General features: G+C 43.7%; 2 protein-coding genes across 7 annotated transcripts in view; one reads left to right on the top strand and one right to left on the bottom strand.

Annotated features, from left to right (window-relative positions):
• The window catches only part of WDR24 (WD repeat domain 24), a 151,904-nt gene extending 143,816 nt beyond the window's left edge, over positions 1-8,088 (bottom strand). Inside the window, exon 1 of one of the 2 annotated variants that reach the window (XM_069210543.1) lies at positions 7,614-8,088. The gene's annotated coding sequence lies outside the window, so the exon portion shown is untranslated. The remainder of the gene's footprint in view (positions 1-7,613) is intronic. The other variant, XM_069210542.1, reaches the window with a different exon arrangement.
• Positions 8,089-8,218: 130 nt separating this feature from the next.
• Positions 8,219-18,815, top strand: part of JMJD8 (jumonji domain containing 8) — a 165,274-nt gene continuing 154,677 nt past the window's right edge. The window contains exons 1-2 of one of the 5 annotated variants that reach the window (XM_069210549.1): positions 8,219-8,479; positions 9,499-9,658. In XM_069210549.1, the coding sequence (XP_069066650.1) occupies positions 9,552-9,658 (107 nt within the window). In that variant the 5' untranslated portion in view covers positions 8,219-8,479; positions 9,499-9,551. Of the gene's footprint in view, positions 8,480-8,543; positions 9,019-9,498; positions 9,659-18,815 lie in introns of those variants that run through there. The other 4 variants (XM_069210546.1, XM_069210545.1, XM_069210548.1 and 1 more) reach the window with 4 other exon arrangements.

Below are 18,815 nucleotides of genomic sequence, written 5' to 3'. Positions count from 1 at the left end.
CCTCGCAGGGAAAAAGAGATGCCACGCCTACAAGTTAAATTCAAGTAATACACACCAAAGAGAACACTGTGCTTAAGGCTTGTACCACTTACAGTCATACCACCCTGCCATAAGAGGTACTGCTATCTCAGTACAAGACTCCAAGCTCTGGAACTCACTATCAGCCAACATAAAAGAAGCAACCAGAAACAGAACAGCTTCTTAAGACAGTTGAAAACATGGCTATTTCCTAGATATCTCCACCACCCACATCCTGGAAAGAGAGCCCATAAAACAGTCACACCCTGAAGCATAAGCCTCAGGTTACAACTCACAAATCACAAACAACTCAACCAGCAAACTTCTTTGATAAGCAAAAAAGCTAAGAAGGGCTGACCTATGGTTCGCCATGGCGTTATATAGTTATATACTTGCACATAACAAAGTTTTCCATTATGTTGCACAATTACTTAAAAGCACTGCAAATCATTCTATCTTTACACATTAAAAAGTAAAAGCACACACTATAAGAAAAATACAGATTAATTAAAATATATTGCAACTGCTGTGATATCTGAAAACAAATCATAAAGGTCTGTGCAAGAGTAAGAACCGAACATGATTATGCATAAACAAAAATGCAATTAGCAGCCAAATCAGTTTATGCAAACATCTGTAATAAATCCCATGCCAGATTATGTATCACAAATACAAACCCCTAGCAAAAAAGCCACTAGGATTAAGGGGCAACCAGTTTAGTCGCAATCTATTACAGATAAAACTTTATAAGCACCACTCCCCATCCCCACCCCCTCCTTCCGATGATAAAGGGAACCAGGGGACTAAACTTGGGCCAAAAGACAAATATATTCAATTCCGATTACCCCAAATTAGTCTTGCAAAAGTAAGGTGAATGCGTCTATTGACTAGAGAAACACAGTCACACCTGGCGCTGAAAAGTGTAAGCAGTGGTGTGCAAATACTCCAGAAAATGCAGGCCTCAAACACTAAGGGAAATACCTTCAAAAGTGAGAAATTGTTAATGCAACTCATTACCACTCACAAACGGTCAAAAGTGTAACCCTCCAACCTTCATAATCCAAAAATAAGGTGCAATAAGCTATGTAGTCTATATGTGCCTGGGCTACTCAATCATAAAAGTAAATACCCTACAGAGCAGATACTATAAAATGCAGGCAATGGCCTCCAACACGGAATTCATGATGTTACATTATAGAGCAACGAGGAAGCAGCCTTGTTGGTGATGGGTGATGGGCCTCTCCTCTGGCTGTTTCCAGATAAAGAATCCAACATACATACTTATTCTGGATGAACGTTTACAACAAATTATGGTATTATTTGAACTTTGAATACACTACTACAAACACAGCTTGAAAAAGCCCCAGGTTTTCAACCATGTAAGGGGCGAAACATGCGTCGGCTGTACATCAATGAAATTACGCATGATAAATTGAACAAATTGGATCAGCTGTCAAAAAAATATAAATACACTTGAATTACGAGACTTAACAAGACTGCGCCTAGAATCTTAAACCGGGAAGAATTACTTATTTAGCACTGAATTCATGATGTTACATAATTGAGCAACAAGGAATCAGCCTTCAAAAAAAAAAACTTTACAAATCTTGCAGTTAATTGGCTTGAATCCCCCTTCAAGCATTCAACAACAGCAGTGTTCAGGGATCTTAATGTTCAATTGCCTGGAGCCGATAGAAACCAGTATCATCTGAGAGGATGAAAAGGTGCATAAGCATAGAATGTGTGGAAGTGATTACTATATGAAACTGCAGCACCTACATGAATCATCCTGAACGCTAGTTAAACAACCATACTTGTATGCTTTAAGAAGGATTAAACCAAGCTGCAGGTGCCATAAGTTGTAACTTGGTGTTAAGATTGATTGGGAGTCATAAATACGCTAGGAGAGTTATTGGGTGATACAGACAAAAAGCAACCTGGCTTGCTTCAACAATAGTTCCCAAAAGATAGATTCTAGGTCTTGAAGTATCTCCAACAAGAGCCGTTTTAGAGACCCCAGCTTGGCTGTGGCTAGCTTGGCACACAAGGAAAGAAAGCTGGCAATGAGGACATACTCGTGGTAAGCTAGACTGAACTCCAAGCATATCTGAGCTTGCTCTGTGAAAGCTGGTATTCTCAAGAGGCATATAAAGCATTGGCAATGGGTTGGTCCAGCCAGTTTGTTATACGATTATGATAAACAAATGATCAATATGCAAGAGTGGGCATTAGTTTGCATTCGATGATTTGATGGACTGCCAACAGATCCGGACCTGAAAGGTTCTTGAAGAACGTTGGAAGGCAAAGGTGAAAGCATTAGCTCAAGTAACCAGGGCCTCGAAATGAGAGGTTAGAAGGACCCAGACATTTAACCAGACTCCCAGTTATTTAAATGTTAGGCACTTTTTCTATTTTCGGCCCATTTGCAAGCCAGGCTCCGTGTCTGATGTTCCTTTTGCCGAGGATTAAAATGGAGGTTGTCAATATGTTAATACTGAGCTTGTTGATCTTGCAGTGGTTGGTCATGCAGGTTCAAACTCTTTGGAGACCGATTGCTGTTTAATCCACAAGTATTGTATCATCAGCACATTGCAGTAGATGAACCCTCTGCCCCAGAATTTTAGGTGGAAAACATTTTGAAAGGCTGATATGGTAATTCAAATCCATTACATATAAAATGAAAAGTGAGGGGGGGCAAAATACACCCCTTTTAGTGTAAATCTTTGCTGGTGAGGAGCACTTGGTGGACATTCTTACTTTGACCTGTGCTCGTATAAAGGCTCCTAAAGGCTAGAAAAAGACATGGAGAAATACACAATGTTGATAATTTAGCCCACAGCAAGCCTCTATCAGTTGTATCACAGGTGATAGCAAAGTCAATAAATAGACTATAAAGTTGGCCAGCCCCCTTTTTTGTTGCTCTATTGATCAAAACCCACATGCGTAACAGATTAACCCCAGTGCACTGGCCCTTTTGAAATCAATTATGTGTAGCTGGGATGATTTTATTGTCTTATGCTCAGTTGTACAATTCTTTATGCAGGATTTTTGCATAGTATTTTCTCTCCACGTCCAAGAGGGGCAATAAGTTGAAAATGTTCTGGCTTATCTAGAGAGTCCTTCTTGTGAATTGGTAATGGGAGGGAACCCGTCAGCTTTCCTGTACCAGGCTGTTTGCTAAACAGGTGTTTAACAGGGGATCGAACAGGTGGACCATTCATCAACTGCTCGCTGGGAGGTCACTGAGGCCAGGGGTACCTGCCGAGCAGATGGTCGCCCAGATGCTCAGAATCAATTCCTCGTGATTTGGTTCAATGATCCGCCTAACATACCAATTGCATTGAGGAAAGCAGTGGCTCCACATACGCAGTATTATGGTTGACATACAGAGAAAAAAAAATGTATGCCATCTAAAAGGTTGCAGAGACATTGAACAATTTCCTTCTTTTAGGTCGAGCACGCACGCAATTTGACCTGTTGTAAGAATTGTGGGCTTTTAACAATGCCCACCACTTTCACTCCTTTGTGGGCTTGCCTTTTAAAAATCATTTGTCATTGGTAAATACTTTACATTTGTCATGCCTTGGGGCGGTTTTGTTAACGCCTTGCAGACTGCCACTGTTACATGGATAATTGCACGATTGTTGATATGTTTGACTGTGAGCGAATTTCTTCTTCAAGACCCTTTGCAAATGATTGTTTGTTTTTTTTTCCCAATCTCTGGCTTTTATTGCGGAGAAGACCGCCTTCCACTGGATGTCCATCTCTCACTGCTTTTTCTGGTATGGCACAGTCTATAATTCTTGCGCACTGATTTTATCTCTTCTTTCCAGGCACTATTTGTCAGATCCTTATGTGCTGCCCTTATGTTTCAGTTGAGCCACCTTTTCGTATATGTCCGTTCTTGGCTTTTGATCAGGCCTAAGAGATGGCTACTGGAAGCAGGTGGAGTAGACTGAAGATCTACTAAGGATTTTAATGAGCCATTGGTGAAATCTGATCATGTTTTAATTGAGATTGGATGCACTTTTGCTATGGCCAGCAAATGCACTGGTAATAACTTTATTATCAAAGGTTCTAAATTGACATTCCACCTTATCTTTTTGACCCGTTACAAATCCACTTGATCTCTCAGCTTTCCTTGTATAAAAAGGTGACCTCCAGGCAAAAGGAGCAAGATAGTATGGCGTGGTTGCTTAATAAATGTTGATTTCTGAAGTCAAATGAAAGTCTTGGATCATTACCAACAGATAATCTAATGTTGCCACATTTTGGCATAACCTATGCATATAGGCAGCACCATAATCTGTAATACTCTTGCCATTCAAAAAGCGCAACCCCAATATGTGGAGGGCAGAGGACAGCTTGGTTTTAAGTTTTCAGCATCTGAAAAAAAAAAAGGGGGGGCGGGGAAGGCTTTTAACGTGGGAGTATTCCATAATTCATCTTTGACGTCCAGCCACTTCTGTGGGTTCATAGTCATCAACAAATTGACTTTGAAGTTGCCAGCTACTAGCAATATGGAGTTTAGGTGATCCGATCTTGGATGGCTCAAGGTGTCAATCAGATATTGTATTGTAATCCTTTTTTTTCGCCTCCAGGCTATGGTTTATATATATGTTCGCAAGCACCAGGGAATTTGAAGGGTTAAGTTGTGCAGCCGAAGTTGCAAGTTGAGTACAAGGACAGCTACTTCAATCTTGGATGAATTGAAAGGAGCAACGCCCAAGTTATTGCGCATATATGTTGACCCCCCCCCCCCACCAAAGGGTCGGACACCCTTGGCTGAACTTAATGCTGGAGAGTGATACTCCTAGTATAATTGAAGGATTTGAGCTTACTGGACAAGTCTATGGTGGTGGACCCAATCGAATATGTTGTACCTCCTTTTCAGATCTCTAGTTAAAAATGTCGTCACTGCAGGAAGATTATGCCAGTTTTTTCAAACGTTATCAGCAGAGACATGCACCTCCATTATCAAAAGATGAGCGCTGCACACCTGATATTAAAGAATTGAAGTCATTTAAATTGTGGTCGGTGGGTGTGGTGTACTCAGCCAGGTTTTGCAAGATTGCAATTTGAACATTAAGTTTATTAGCGTGCAGTTCGGCCGCTCTACCTATTGGGAAGATGTTTTTTCCCCAAAATAATTGCTTTCCAAGTAATCTCTTCTCCCACACAAGAACTGGGAGACCAAGCTTGCGAATAAGAGCTGGTGTCTGTCAAAGTTATAGGATGAAACACTGGTGTGGGAGAAGCATAGGACACCTGGACTTGGTTTCTGGGAGGTGCAGAGATCCAAATGTGGGGGCAGCATCTCCCACTTGGGGGGTGGGGGGGTTGGGATTGTTGAAGATAATATGTTGACCATCTCAGGCAAGGAAACTGGAAGGTTAATGATCTTTATTACAAAAGAAAATTGATTTTTGTTCTATGATAGAACTTCCAAAGGAATTTGAACAGCGAGATAACCAGGTAGCATTTTTTGTGTTGGTAGCACCAGGGAATGTGTTATTTTCCCTTCGGGATGTGGTGTAACTGATCCCAGTGGCGGGAAGGCCCTACTGGCCATTTGTGATCTTGTAGCATCTATGGAAGCTCTGAGATTTGCTGTAATCTCATCCAGTAAGATCATACTTTCGTCATCAAATTAGATCACAAAAGAAGATTTGTCCTTTGATAAGGACGCCTCTATATTCTCTTTCACCTCTGATGTAGAGTTTCTGCCTTCAAGAGGCAGTATATCAGCCAAGCTAGAGGTTTTCACTAACCTGGAAGGCAATGGGGCCAGCAGACTTGAAACTTGGGCTTAACATTCGCTGAAGTCAAAATCGATAAGGGCTGTAGAACCCCCCACCCCAACTCACGTTCCTCGTTATAGGTGTGCTTAGACTATTTCTTAATGCCCAGTTCTTTCCCCATCACGTTCCACTGATGTTACTGCCTCACTAGTCAGAAGCTGGAGCACGTCTGAGGCGGGAGTATGTATCACTGGAATGGGAATCTGGTGAATTTGATGGACGGCCATATATTATTATTTAGTACTTGTGCCTATTTTTTGGGTGGGGCTCCTATCCTTGTTTATGTTTAGTAGTGCACAGCTGAAGGTGTGCATTGCCGAGTAGTCCTTGGAGGCCCTAGCAGAAGTAAGCTGAATTAAACCACAGCACACAGTTCCAGGATACAAATAACCCTAAGAAGCTGTGGTCTATTTGAGATAAGTTAGAGAAGGTGGAGTGTCTACTTGGGGCCTAAGTACCTGCCTTGCTGCATAAAGAGCCTGGGACTGGTGTGAGGGATGTTGTGTTGTTGTCATGCCAAGTTGTAAGCTAAAAATACAGACTGGTGGTAAAAAGTGGGCAAACACTTAAGAGCTGGCCATGTCCATAGTAAACTCCAAACAACCACAGACGCTGTGGATCCTATATGCAGGTTTCTGTAGACTTCTGCCATGCAGACGCTTTGCATTTTAAACAGCTTGAAGGACGTACAGAGTGGGGGAGCGGCTGTGGTACAAGGTGCACCAGCGACTAAGCCATCTGCAAATATTACAGTCATGGCCAACAATAATACTAAAACCACAATACACAGCAGTAAACCATAACTTACGCTTCTCAAATTCAAATAAGGCATTGCTGATATGATGGTTGTCCATCACCAACAAAAAGCAGACAACCAAATGAACCTGTATAAAATAACTGTATAGATCTGTCTCACACTGTGACAATTAAGATACAATAATATAGTCCCCCACTACAGGACTCAAGCATCTATTTAACTTGATTGCTGCTTTACATCTCACAAAGACACTTAGATAAGAGAGGATAATAAAAATGCCCATCCCAACAGATCTCTCCACTTCCCTCTCGCTCAACCCATGCAAGCTCAGGACCATAAATATCCACAAAATCGCAGACTGGACAACCAAGTGCAGTAACCCGCTCAGCAGACTTTATCAAATACCACAAAGGGACCTGCAGAGGTGTTCAAAGTTACCAGCATACTGAAAATCATAAAACTGTGCATCTGTGTCTCACAGTACGTTCCATAAGATGATGAATTCTAGCTTAGCTCTATTGCCATCACCTCCTCGCCACCACCAAAGGGAAGTTTTGCTTTAAGTGCTCCGCTGACGAGTATCAAGCAGTCGGTTTACTCGCCGATGGGTTGGATTAGTTTAAATTAAACAAGGTATCAAGTTCCAAAACATACGTTCACAAGGACACCGTCACGTGAGGAAGCAGAATGGCGAAGACTGGGAAAAATACGCGCATAGTGTTCTACGGAGCGTGAAACCAAGCGTGCGCCTTTTAGTCTTAGCTAAAGGGTAAATAGAATTTGCAACAAGGGAAACATAAACTGAACCAATATGAACCTGTTTAAACTACAGAGTACGATTATTTTCCAGAACATCGATATTTGAACGGGAGACAAGTGAATATTTTCACAAACGAAAACAGTAGCTTCTAAAAAAATAAGTTGTTAAATACTAATTAGTTTAAAGTACATCTTAATGGACTGTGTTCACCGCAGATCTATAAATAATAAACAAATAAGGTGCAGTCCAGGATTATGGTGGGCGCATTGGCACTTACCCCCGTGGACCCCAAGGGAGGCACAACTCGGTATGTGACAGTGAAAATCACACCCGTAGGGTATAAGGCGGGCGAGTCCTCTGGCCTAAGGTAAGTGAAAGTCCAAGAACCACATCAAGTGCCCGCGAGGGAGGAGGCAGGGTGTAAGGGGTGATGGGCTATGCAATGCAGATAGTGGCCGGATGGCTTTCGGCGGCAGGTCGTGCAACAGAAGCCGCTGCGGAAATGGGAGTTCAGACAGGCTGAGTGGCACACTACAACTCACCGGCGCCTATTCCATTCAGGTTAGGTAATTTGAGCCTTCCGGGTGCCTCGAGCCCTGGCCGGTCTCACTACGAAGGACAGACAGTCACCAATTACAACACTAGCATGCCCGGATTTTATTCAGCACGACAAGCCGCCCGCTGATGAAGGTAGAGCCGTGCAGCAGCTGAATACGGTGCCTTGTGAGCCTCTGGCGCCTCAGCCAATGGGCAGCTGGCAAAATGTACCAAACCAGTCGCAGACCACGATACAGTCTTCTCAACTCTGCAGCCAATAAACAAGTGAGAAAAAAAAGGTCCAAAGCCTATCCCTTTGTAAGAGCTCTTCCAACCAATCCAAGATCACCACATTTTTCCCCCATCCATTTATAAATCTTCGCTTCTTACCCGGTTTCCTTAGAATCCCAGTCCTTTAATTCTCTTCTCAATTATCGTTATATTTTAGACAAAAAATACAACTACATTAGTAAAAGAATCATAACAAAAAATGTATTGAAGTCTCAAATAGCATATTGGACAGTGAAGTTCGGGGGCGGCAGACTGGGATGAGGAGACGCACCGGCTACCTCAGCAGGCAAGTTGCGTTGGAGAGTGGCTGGCCAGGTATGGACCGTGGTTGGCACGCGAAGAAAGGAGGGGGGGGAGACCTAGACTGATCTGAATGCAAGACCTTGAAAAGATAGTTTGAAGTGAGGTGGGGACTTGACTTGCACTATACAAATCCGCTTTTGGATCACAGAAGATTTATCGTTAGAAAAATCTGGGTTACTCACAGTGTCCGCAACACATCACCACAAATTGACTAATTCCGGACTCGGATGATAATTCCTAAAACTGTGTGTGAAGTCACCGCCTGTCAAAAACTTTGTGCGTCCATACCAATGACAGAACGTGCGCCATATAAACACTGAATAAATAGAAAGGTGGTTGGGGTTATAGATAGGCAAGTGAAGAAAAGGAGGTTGCATACACGTACGTCTTTGAAACAGAGACTCGTTGCCCTTTTAACACCAACTTATTCCATCCAGCATCTTACCAACCACACACTTCTAAAGGACGCCCTGGAAACAGGTGAAAACCAGAGCGCTTTGCAGCCTCGTCAGCACTATCAAGCACTATAACATTCTGCGACACGTCATGAGGTATCCATTATCAATTAGTGTGTATGAGAGAGAAAGAGAGACTGGAGTGGCGAGGGAGAGACAAACAAAGCTATTGGTAATGAATGGTACATACCACGTAGTCTGTATAGGTCACACAGGCTGACGTGGCAAAGTGAGGTTCACGTTCTGATACAGTAAGGGAATGAAAAATAATAACATAACGAGAGGACAAAAACATCATTAATGAATGCATTGTTGGTAACCTAGTACTCACAGTTGTATATTAAAAATGGTATAAAAAGGAACGCACTGGCATGCTTTGCATTTTCTGGACTTTAGCGTTAAAAACATGAGTCGTACACATTTCAAATATCCATGAGAACTTCTTTAAAAAGACATCAGCTGCAACTGATATTTCATATTAGAATAATAAGCATCAGAGGTGCTGTGTTCTTAACTGTAAAATAAACGTATGCACACAGATGGTATGTTTTACGCATTGAGTGTCTTTTCCCCCAGACGACGCGCAAGGGTGTAGAGATCGGAAGTGGCATCTCTCCTGACCTGACACTATGTGGCAAAGACTCTCGGCACAGATTATCACGCGGACACTGCTTCTGGCATTGATGCCCTTGGCAATCCTGTGCCACGTAGACTACCTGGAGGTGGATGGGGGCTGGTAAGTAGTTCCTGCTTGTCCTTTTGTGCTTACCATGGTGGGCAGTCTACTGAAAATCACTACACAAGCCTGCATTGTGTTTCAATAAGAGTAATAAGAACAAGCGTTGTAACTATTTCCAGGGTTCGAGTAATTGAGTGGGAGGAAGCCCCTTTAATGGAACGAGGACCCCCACAGAAGAGTGCTTCCAGCAACAGGCACACATAGTTAACAGTATTTCTAGTAATCTTCAATACTCCCAGTTCAGATCTTCCTCGTCTCAGTCCCGAATCCCTCCTCGTCTGAAGCTGTAAAAGTTCCGACCACAGAAGGAGGGATTTGGTATTTATCGGGAAGAAAGAGGAATCACCTCTTCTGGACCGTTACCCATCATTGCTCTTGGTTGTGCTGTTATAAAGTCATTTACGTTGCATAACATTGTGCACGCGCGTAGCGTTACAGGTAATTTGTCTCAGCAGTGGAGTTTGCAGGGTAACCCAAAAGCCGTAAGAGTGGGAGGAGGCCATAATGAAAACTTGATGAATAGGATTGGTTGATCGCTCCATCTACAGATGACCCAAGTTTCCAGTTCAGAGACATTAAACCATCTTAAAAATCAGGAAGCTATAACACTCATTTCGTCAATTATACTAACTCACAAATAAAATTAAACTAGAGGTATAGGTTAGTAAAATTGTGTTTTGCTGACATTCTGTAATCTGGTAACTCGAGTAGTGGAACATAAATAATTCCTGGGATTTTCAGGACTAGCGGCGTGGCATAAATGATTACAGCGATAGTCTCATTTCCTGTATCATGTGTCTGCAGCAGATTGTGATTTAGAAGCAGGCATAGGCGCTTGAGTGTAGGTGTATAGCTACTAAGGAAGACTTCAGAGGTTTGGTTAGGTTATCCTCTCAGGAGAAGTGAAACTCTAGGCCGTCAAATCCCACAAATGCTCTTTGTACCATCTATTGTGCCTCCATTGAACAAATCGTAGTGAGGCGGCTGCTGCCGACCAAGGCTCCAAGAAGCAGTTTTTGTTTCATCCCCTAGTCAGAAAGGGCTCCGGAGGGAGTGACCTTGCGAGTGCATCTGGCCGTTTTTGGTCTTTGGTAATTTATTTTGTCAGTCAGTCAGTCAGTCAAAATAACGTTTTTTTCGGCTACAAGAGCCACAAAAGCACAACATCAATAAATAATTACACAGAATTAAATAAAATATATACAGTACATGCGAGTAGATAAAATAATAAACTTAAATAAAATTAAATACACTTCCAGAGTAAGTTTATACATTCTTGCTAAAACCATTATACAGATAGAAGTTTCCCTCCGCAATCCAACTTGCCCCAAGGAATTTGGCAACAGCAATCACTAGCATAGGGCAGGTGTCTGATGTAAGAATTCGGAGAGCTAAGTCGGACCTGCAAACTCCCAGCAGTCTACAAGCCGGGCCAGCCATTTCCTGTGTGAGGCAGTGTATGCAGGGCAGACAAAGAGGATGTGAGTGAGGTTTTCAATGGGTGCTTTACAAGCTAGGCAGATGGTTGTTTCGTCATGTGACCAGCGACTAGTAAATTGTCTCAATGGCACGGTGCCAATACGGAACTGGAAGTACAACTTCCTTTCTCTTGGCACCGTGATTATGTCCCAGCAAGCCTCATATTTGCACGTCTCTTTTAGGTTGGTGAAGTCACATGATAGTGTAGAGTGAAGAGCAACCCTTATGTCTTCAGAGTCTACCATATGCCAGTAAAAAATTTTAAGATCACTTTTTAAAGGGAAGCAAGTAGTGGTTGGGGAATCCCAAAGTTCTCTAAGCCCAAGATAGTAAAGTAGCCCCTTGATGTGTCTGAGCCAGGGGGTACTATGAGAGTGGTCAGCTTCTAAGATGACGTGTAGGGCTATAGTAAAGGAGGCAAGCTCCGGGGTGGTCCAAAGACGCCGCTAATACAAGAGGGGACATAGGCGTTTCATGCCTAGGTCTTTAAAAATGGGAAACAATGGAGTACTTGGCGGGAGGGACACTAGATTTCTTAAGAAATTATTTTCAGAAACCTTTATTTCTTGGGCTTTGGCCTAGCCCCAAAGTTCAGCTCTGTAGAGGGCTGAACTTACTGCCTTGGATTCATATATATGGATTGCGGGGCGTATTGGTTTAGTATGTGAGAGGTTAAACTCCTTTATTAGGACCCCCGTTGTTTGCTTTAACTTCAGTGCTTGCTTTGCAATATGTGATTTCCAAGAAATTTTTTCAGTTAACATTATGCCCAGGTAACTAAAAGTGCCAACCTTTTCAAGTGGAGTTCCCTCAAGACTGAACTTTCCTCTAAATCATCTGTGTGGATTAAGTGTCATCAATTTAGTTTTATAGGCATTGATTTCAAGTCCACTTGTGGAGCAAAATTTCTCAAAACACACAAGGAGTTTACGTAATCCACTTGGGGTCTTGAATATCAGGAGTGTATTGTCTGCAAAGAACAGGACCCGAATTTTCTGTGTGCCTAGCGATGGTGCGTCAGCCCCCAGTCTGAGTAAAGAGGGGACAATATTATTTATGTACAGGGAGAACAGGGGGGGGGGGGCAAGGACACACCCTTGCCGCACATCCCTTAACACCTGAATTCAGTCAGTTAGCTGGCCCCTATTGTCCCACCTGACAAGTGGAGCTGAGTTAGTAATACAAGAATGTGCTCGGGGATTCCCGTTTGGGAAAGAACTTCCCACAGCTTGTTTCTAATCAAATGCGGATTTCAAATCCACAAAAGCAACATACAGGTTCCCTTTACCAATAAAAATGGTTTCCAGTATAAGAGCAGAAACCTAAAGGCTTGCTCAAGGGTAGATATTTTTTTGCGAAAACCTGCCTGGAGGGGATTAAGGATGTTGCTTCCGTTATCCAGTCTTGAATCTTGCCCAGAAGGCAATGACAGAACACTTTCTGCATACAGTCTATTAAACTAATTGGCCTATAATTACTGGGAAGGCTTCTGTCACCTTTTTTGAAGATTGGGACAACAATGACCTCCTTCCAAGACTCAGGGATTGGCTCCCCAGTTGCTATGGCATTCGCTATGATGGTGATATATCTTGACCAGATTGCTATGTTGGTTAAAAATAGGTCTGCTGGACCGCCATCCGCACCAGGTGCCCTACCACACTTTAGAGAGCCTAAAGAGTATGCTATGTCTGCTTGGGAAAATAGTTGGAACACTGGAGGGGTGGGTGTTAGGGTAATATTTGGGCAAGTGTCCTTATGTCCAGAGGTAGAACTATCATGGTTGTAAGAATACAACCCACTAAAGTGGTCTACCCAGTCCTTTGGTGCAGTATTGGGTGTAATGTTTAATTCGCTGTTTGCAGGACCGCGCGCTGCCAGGGACCAAAATGTGCGGCAATTCCTCTCTTGTGCACCGTCACTAAGTGCAGCCCACCACTTGTCGTCTTGTTCACGTTTAGCTTTGTCGATAGCTGATTTGTAAGACTTTCTGGCTGAGCTAATTGCATTTACATCCTTAGATTTGATAGCTTGGATTAAATGCTTGCTTGAGGAGCGGCACTCTTTGTTAAACCAGCGATGCCTACCCTTGAGCCTCTTACTATCAGAGGCTGTGTCAGCCGAGAAGAGGGAGCCACAATACCCTTGAAACATAAGGTGTGAGTTAAGCTTATTTCCTCGTTGGGGATTGCGGAGCCCTCCTCTAAGCCAGTCAATGTGGTCCTCAAAGTGTTGTTAGCAGCGTCAATGAGTGTAGGTCGAGCCAGAACCTGGTTCCACTTTAGGTGGCGTTTGTCATTAGCCAGAGTGATTCCCTTTGGTGCTTTAGCTGAGGTGTTGATCATGGACAGGTGGTTGCTCAAAGCTGATAAGTGGACTGAGAGAGGATTATGGTCACTTTCAGATCTCTCAGTAACCATCATGTCACTGACCAAAGGCCATAACCTTATGTCAACTAGACAATAATCAATTCTACTGGTGTGGTTAACTTTGTTATACGTGTGACAACCCTTTACGTCTGATTTGGTCCTGCCATTGAGTGCCCTAAGTCCAAATTCCATATTCAGTGATTTTACTTGAACAGCAACTTGTGACCACCTTTAAATGGGCGGGATATCCAGGGCAGGGATAGACCATACCTGATCCTCCTTGTGGTGGACCCAAGATCATCCCAGTCAAGGGGTTCAAATGTGATGTTAAAATCACCTACCACAATAAATTTGCAATGCTGGGGACCGTTTTGCAGAAATGCCCCCAGAATGCGGAGGGTTTTGGCAACCCAACCCCCCTTCCCAATCCCTCTGGTATAGATGTTAAAAATAATCACAACTGCATCAGCCCCAAATGATAGGCGAAGACCTAACAGGTCAGGGGAATCAATGGATAGCTGTGATATACGGCAATTTAGTGATGTTCTAGTTCAAATGGCTAGACCCCCAGAGGGCCTGCCCCTGGTACTGGGCAGAGCAGGAGTATAAACGTTGGAATAGCCAGTTCGAAAGAGTGGGTTGGTCGACCATGTCTCTTGAAGAAGACATATGTCGTGTTCCTCAATAAAGGAGGTGAAGGACGGGAGGGGTAGGATAGATCTCAGACCTGCCACATTCAATGAGACAAGTTGTACGTCGGTGGTTGAATGGACAGCCCTGTCCACTGACATATTTTAGAGTTTGGTTACCAGAGGGTGGTTTAACTGGTGACGTTGCATGGGAGGAAAGGGGTCGTCATCACTATTGTCCAGCGAGTCCTGTATCGAGTAATGATAACCATATGGGGGACCTGACCTGGTCCTAGGTGCAGTATTCTCATGCTTTGCTATCTGTAATAAGTGAGATTCAACAGGGAAAGAATGTACAATGTTATCACGGCTATGCAATGGATCACCGGTGGTCTGGTGGGATCTGTAAGGAGAAGAAATGTGAACGCATGCGGAGGCAATATTGGGGGCTACAGCCAGACCAGAGACAGTTGTTTCATGTAAGTCAGGGGGAAGTTTAACATGTATTTCGGATGATGCTTTGAGTCAGTCATTCTCGCTAAGAGCAGATGGATTACCTGTTGGGCAGTGGATAGGAAGCCCTACAGTACACAGGTGGACTAGGATATTTGAACTGGATACAGGATTGCCCTGGAGCACTTATGCTTGCGTCTAGGGCCACCAGGGTGTCCACTATACTCCTATCCCTAAATGTCAACTGTAGAATGTCAAGGTGTTTGCCTATGTCGGGCCTTCTTACTGCATCAATTATATCCTTATGTGGCAAATCAAATGAATTGCCTTATTTCTGATGGAATCTCCCCCTTCTCTTTGTGCCAGTGGGTGTAGCTTAGGAACATTGACCATTAGAACGGTCCTTGTAGATTGGAGTCGGTCAATGATGGGTTGTGCAGTGTATTTAGGAACAGTATTGCTTGTGGATTTTGTAGTTTGATAGCAGGCATCAAATGCCTTCCCTGCGCCTAAGCTATTGGGTAGGGTGGGGCTGATCGGATTTTTTGATCTTAGCATCAGCTAGAGATTGGTCAGCAAACTATTTGCTAGCGTTGTGGGCAATTTCGTCATGGTACCTGAATGGTTTGGCATTGGATTGCGGTAATGATTTAAGGAAGTCGTTGTGTCTGGAGAAATTAGCTGCTTGACTATTGCAATTAAGGAGTTAACCATAGACTTAAGTTCTGACACCTCCCTCTTTAAATCTTGTATTCATAACAAATGCTGTGCATTTGACCGGGCTGAGTGCTCATTTACATCTACATCTACTGACCCACCCACCCTGATGCATGGGTCAGGGCTGTCCTGTGAGTCTGAGATATTTATTAAAGGGGTAACGCAGTTGATACACTGAATAGGGTCGCTGGGATCAGTTGGAGGCTTACCCGCTGATAATGGGGAGCTTGGGTGATGACATCCCTACCCTCCCCCTGTCCTGTGGAGGCTATATCCTGTTGGCCGCGTTTTATAAATATGTCAGCAATTTTCTTGTGACCAGCGCCCTTCTTGACAGGGGAGCAATCTTCCCCAGTTCCGTTGGGGCCGCTGCCTGGGAGGAAGATAAGATTCCTGCACATTCGTCAAGAAGGTTGTCGATTCTGTCCCTAACACAGTTATTAGCTACATGCTTATGTCTCTTCCGCTTAGTTTTTAACACCGCCCCTGCCCCACCCTCTATTGCTTTCCTTTTGCCCATTGAACTATAATTGATGGGTAAATGTTCTATAAAAGTTAGTTCAATGATACACCTACAAGAGGATACAAGAGTGGCAAGAGTCAATGGTGCCTGCTTAGAGAAAATGTTAGAGGGGTGGCCCAGCACAGCCTCCTCTGGGCTACGACGGGCGTGGATGGGCCTGCCCTTGGCCCAGGCTTTGCACAGGCGCGGCCTGCGCAGCGAAGTGCCCCCACGTGCTACATAGCGCTCGTTGGTCTAGTCAAGTGGATGCAGGTGCTGGTAGGATGGCCGCCTCCTGGGGCCACAAAGCAGTCTGGGATATGTAGTCCCTTTCAAAGTTCCAGGCTCGTCCCGTGCCGTGAAGTGCCCCCACGTGCTATATAGCGCTCGTTGGTCTAGTCAAGTGGATGCAGGTGCTGGTAGGATGGCTGCCTCCTGGGGCCACAAAGCAGTCTGGGATATGTAGTCCCTTTCAAAGTTCCAGGCTCGTCCCGTGCCGCGAAGTGCCCCCACGCGCTATATAGCGCTCGATGGTCTGGTCAAGTGGATGCAAGTGCTGGTAAGATGGCCGCCTCTTGGGGCCACAAAGCAGGCTGGGATATGTAGTCCCTTTCAGAGTTGCAGGTGTGTCCCGCGCCGCAAAGTGCCCCCACGCGCTGTATAGCGCTCGTTGGTCTGGTCAAGTGGATGCAGGTGCTGGTAAGATGGCCGCCTCCTGGGGCCACAAAGCCTTCTGGGATAAGTAGTCCCTTTCAAAGTTCCAGGCGCTTCCCGTGCCGCGAAGTGCCCCCACGTGCTATATAGCGCTCGTTGGTCTAGTCAAGTGGATGCAGGTGCTGGTAAGAAGGCCGCCTCCTGGGGCCACAAAGCAGTCTGGGACATGTAGTCCCTTTCAAAGTTCCAGGCTCGTCCCGTGCCGCGAATTGCCCCCACGCGCTGTATAGCGCTCGTTGGTCTGGTCAAGTGGATGCAGGTGCTGGTAAGATGGCCGCCTCCTGGGGCCACAAAGCCTTCTGGGATAAGTAGTCCCTTTCAAAGTTCCAGGCGCTTCCCGTGCCACGAAGTGCCCCCACGTGCTATATAGCGCTCGTTGGTCTAGTCAAGTGGATGCAGGTGCTGGTAAGAAGGCCGCCTCCTGGGGCCACAAAGCAGTCTGGGACATGTAGTCCCTTTCAAAGTTGCAGGTGCATCCCGTGCCGCGAAGTGCCCCCACGCGCTATTTAGCACTCGTTGGTCTGGTCAAGTGGATGCAGGTGCTGGTAAGATGGGTGCCTCCTGGGGCCACAAAGCAGTCTGGGACATGTAGTCCCTTTCAGAGTTGCAGGCGTGTGGTCATTTATTTATAATGGGATGCGTTAGAGTTTTGATGTGCCTTTCGACTACGCTTAGAGTGATTCCACCATGTACACAATCTTTACTGATAATACTACCAGCAACAATATAACATGTTCAACAAATGAATTTTCTGAAACTTTGAGTCAGTAAATCTTTACACACCATGACCCATGTGGCCATGAATAACCACACCTTTTCATTAAAGTTAGAAAGTTTATTTCGCTAGATTAACAATGCTAATATGAAATGAATTAATATCAAAACCAAATGATATACATACACAAACATCAAAGGCTGTCCAAAGAGGAGGAAGAATCTTAATTTAACCAAAGCATTAATCATTAAACATTCAAGAGTAACCATACAAATTAATAACAACAATAACTGAGAGACAGTCAATGGCATGCATCTAGATTCAACAGATGAACAAAATCAATTCTATGTTAATAACATTTGTTAATACATGGCACACTGACTAACCCTCCAATTAGAATAGCAGGCTCCATGCAAAACTAATTTAGTCAAATGTTAATTTGGAAAACATCTAACTAGGGCTCTAACAAAATAGCAGTTGGTACCTAAAAGAAAGAACAAACATCTATAACAGAAACAATAACATTTTGTTATACCTCTTCTAAATGGATCAGCAATCTGTGATTTCCTCTTCAGGTGGACATCCGTCTGGTCAGCTTCAGCAAAGGACAGTGAAAGGGATTGGTTCAGCCACGGTTGGGCTTTAAGTTAACTGAACCAACTTAGAAAGGGCATCAAGCTAAGAAACAGCATCAGGAGCATTGAACAAATTAAGCTCTTGGATAAAGTAAGGAGGAAAACATCAGGAGCTGCTGTGCTCCTCCCACGGGACTAGAACAAGACTAACTACTAACAGAACTGCTAATTGCTATGTTGCATACTGCTAAATTGTCGAGTGGCTATTGTTCACCAGGTAGTCGGGGTTAAACTAAATTTCATAAAGTACTTTCTCACGTCGCCATTGGTCAGAATATCGTGTGTTCACAGTAGAACCAATAAACATTAGTTTCTAAATCTACGATATAACTAGACAGTGTTTCACATGTCGATGATTGGCTCCTCTTCTCCCGTTCTCATCACCAGTTTAATTGAGTAACTTTTTGGTTGCCATCACGTCTCCAGGCATTGAAGCCATTTTAAGGCCTGAGAACATGCGCTTCTCACGCAATAAGGAAACATTTGTATCTATGTGTAATACTCTACATTTCAGCAGACAATTCTCACAAGAAAATTCAAGACATCAACTTGTTTAACATTGCAAGGTTACATATATATTTGGTCAGCACTGAGTGAACAATGGACAAGTGTTAATTCTCTGCTTTTCCAAAAATTTTTTATGAACATCTGTTTATGCCATGAAGCTTAACATGAGGCTCTGTCGACTATGCCCAGAATCTCATAATTATTCAATGCCTAAGATTTTTAAGCAAATACGTAGCATTAATACATTAGTATGTCCACTAATACATTTATTCTACATGTTCACATTTTTTAAACTATTAATGCAAATTCTTTATTAATGTTGTACATGTTATGATGGCCACTCAAGTGGCCACATTTTCCAAGACACACAATTTTCTCTACGTTAACATAATTCATATAAATTCTTAGCTATCAATCATTGCAAATTTATTAGTAAT

Source organism: Pleurodeles waltl, chromosome 10 (assembly GCF_031143425.1).
Source record: "Pleurodeles waltl isolate 20211129_DDA chromosome 10, aPleWal1.hap1.20221129, whole genome shotgun sequence".
NCBI classification, from domain to species: domain Eukaryota; kingdom Metazoa; phylum Chordata; class Amphibia; order Caudata; family Salamandridae; genus Pleurodeles; species Pleurodeles waltl.
This window is presented reverse-complemented; position numbering and strand designations above follow the sequence as displayed.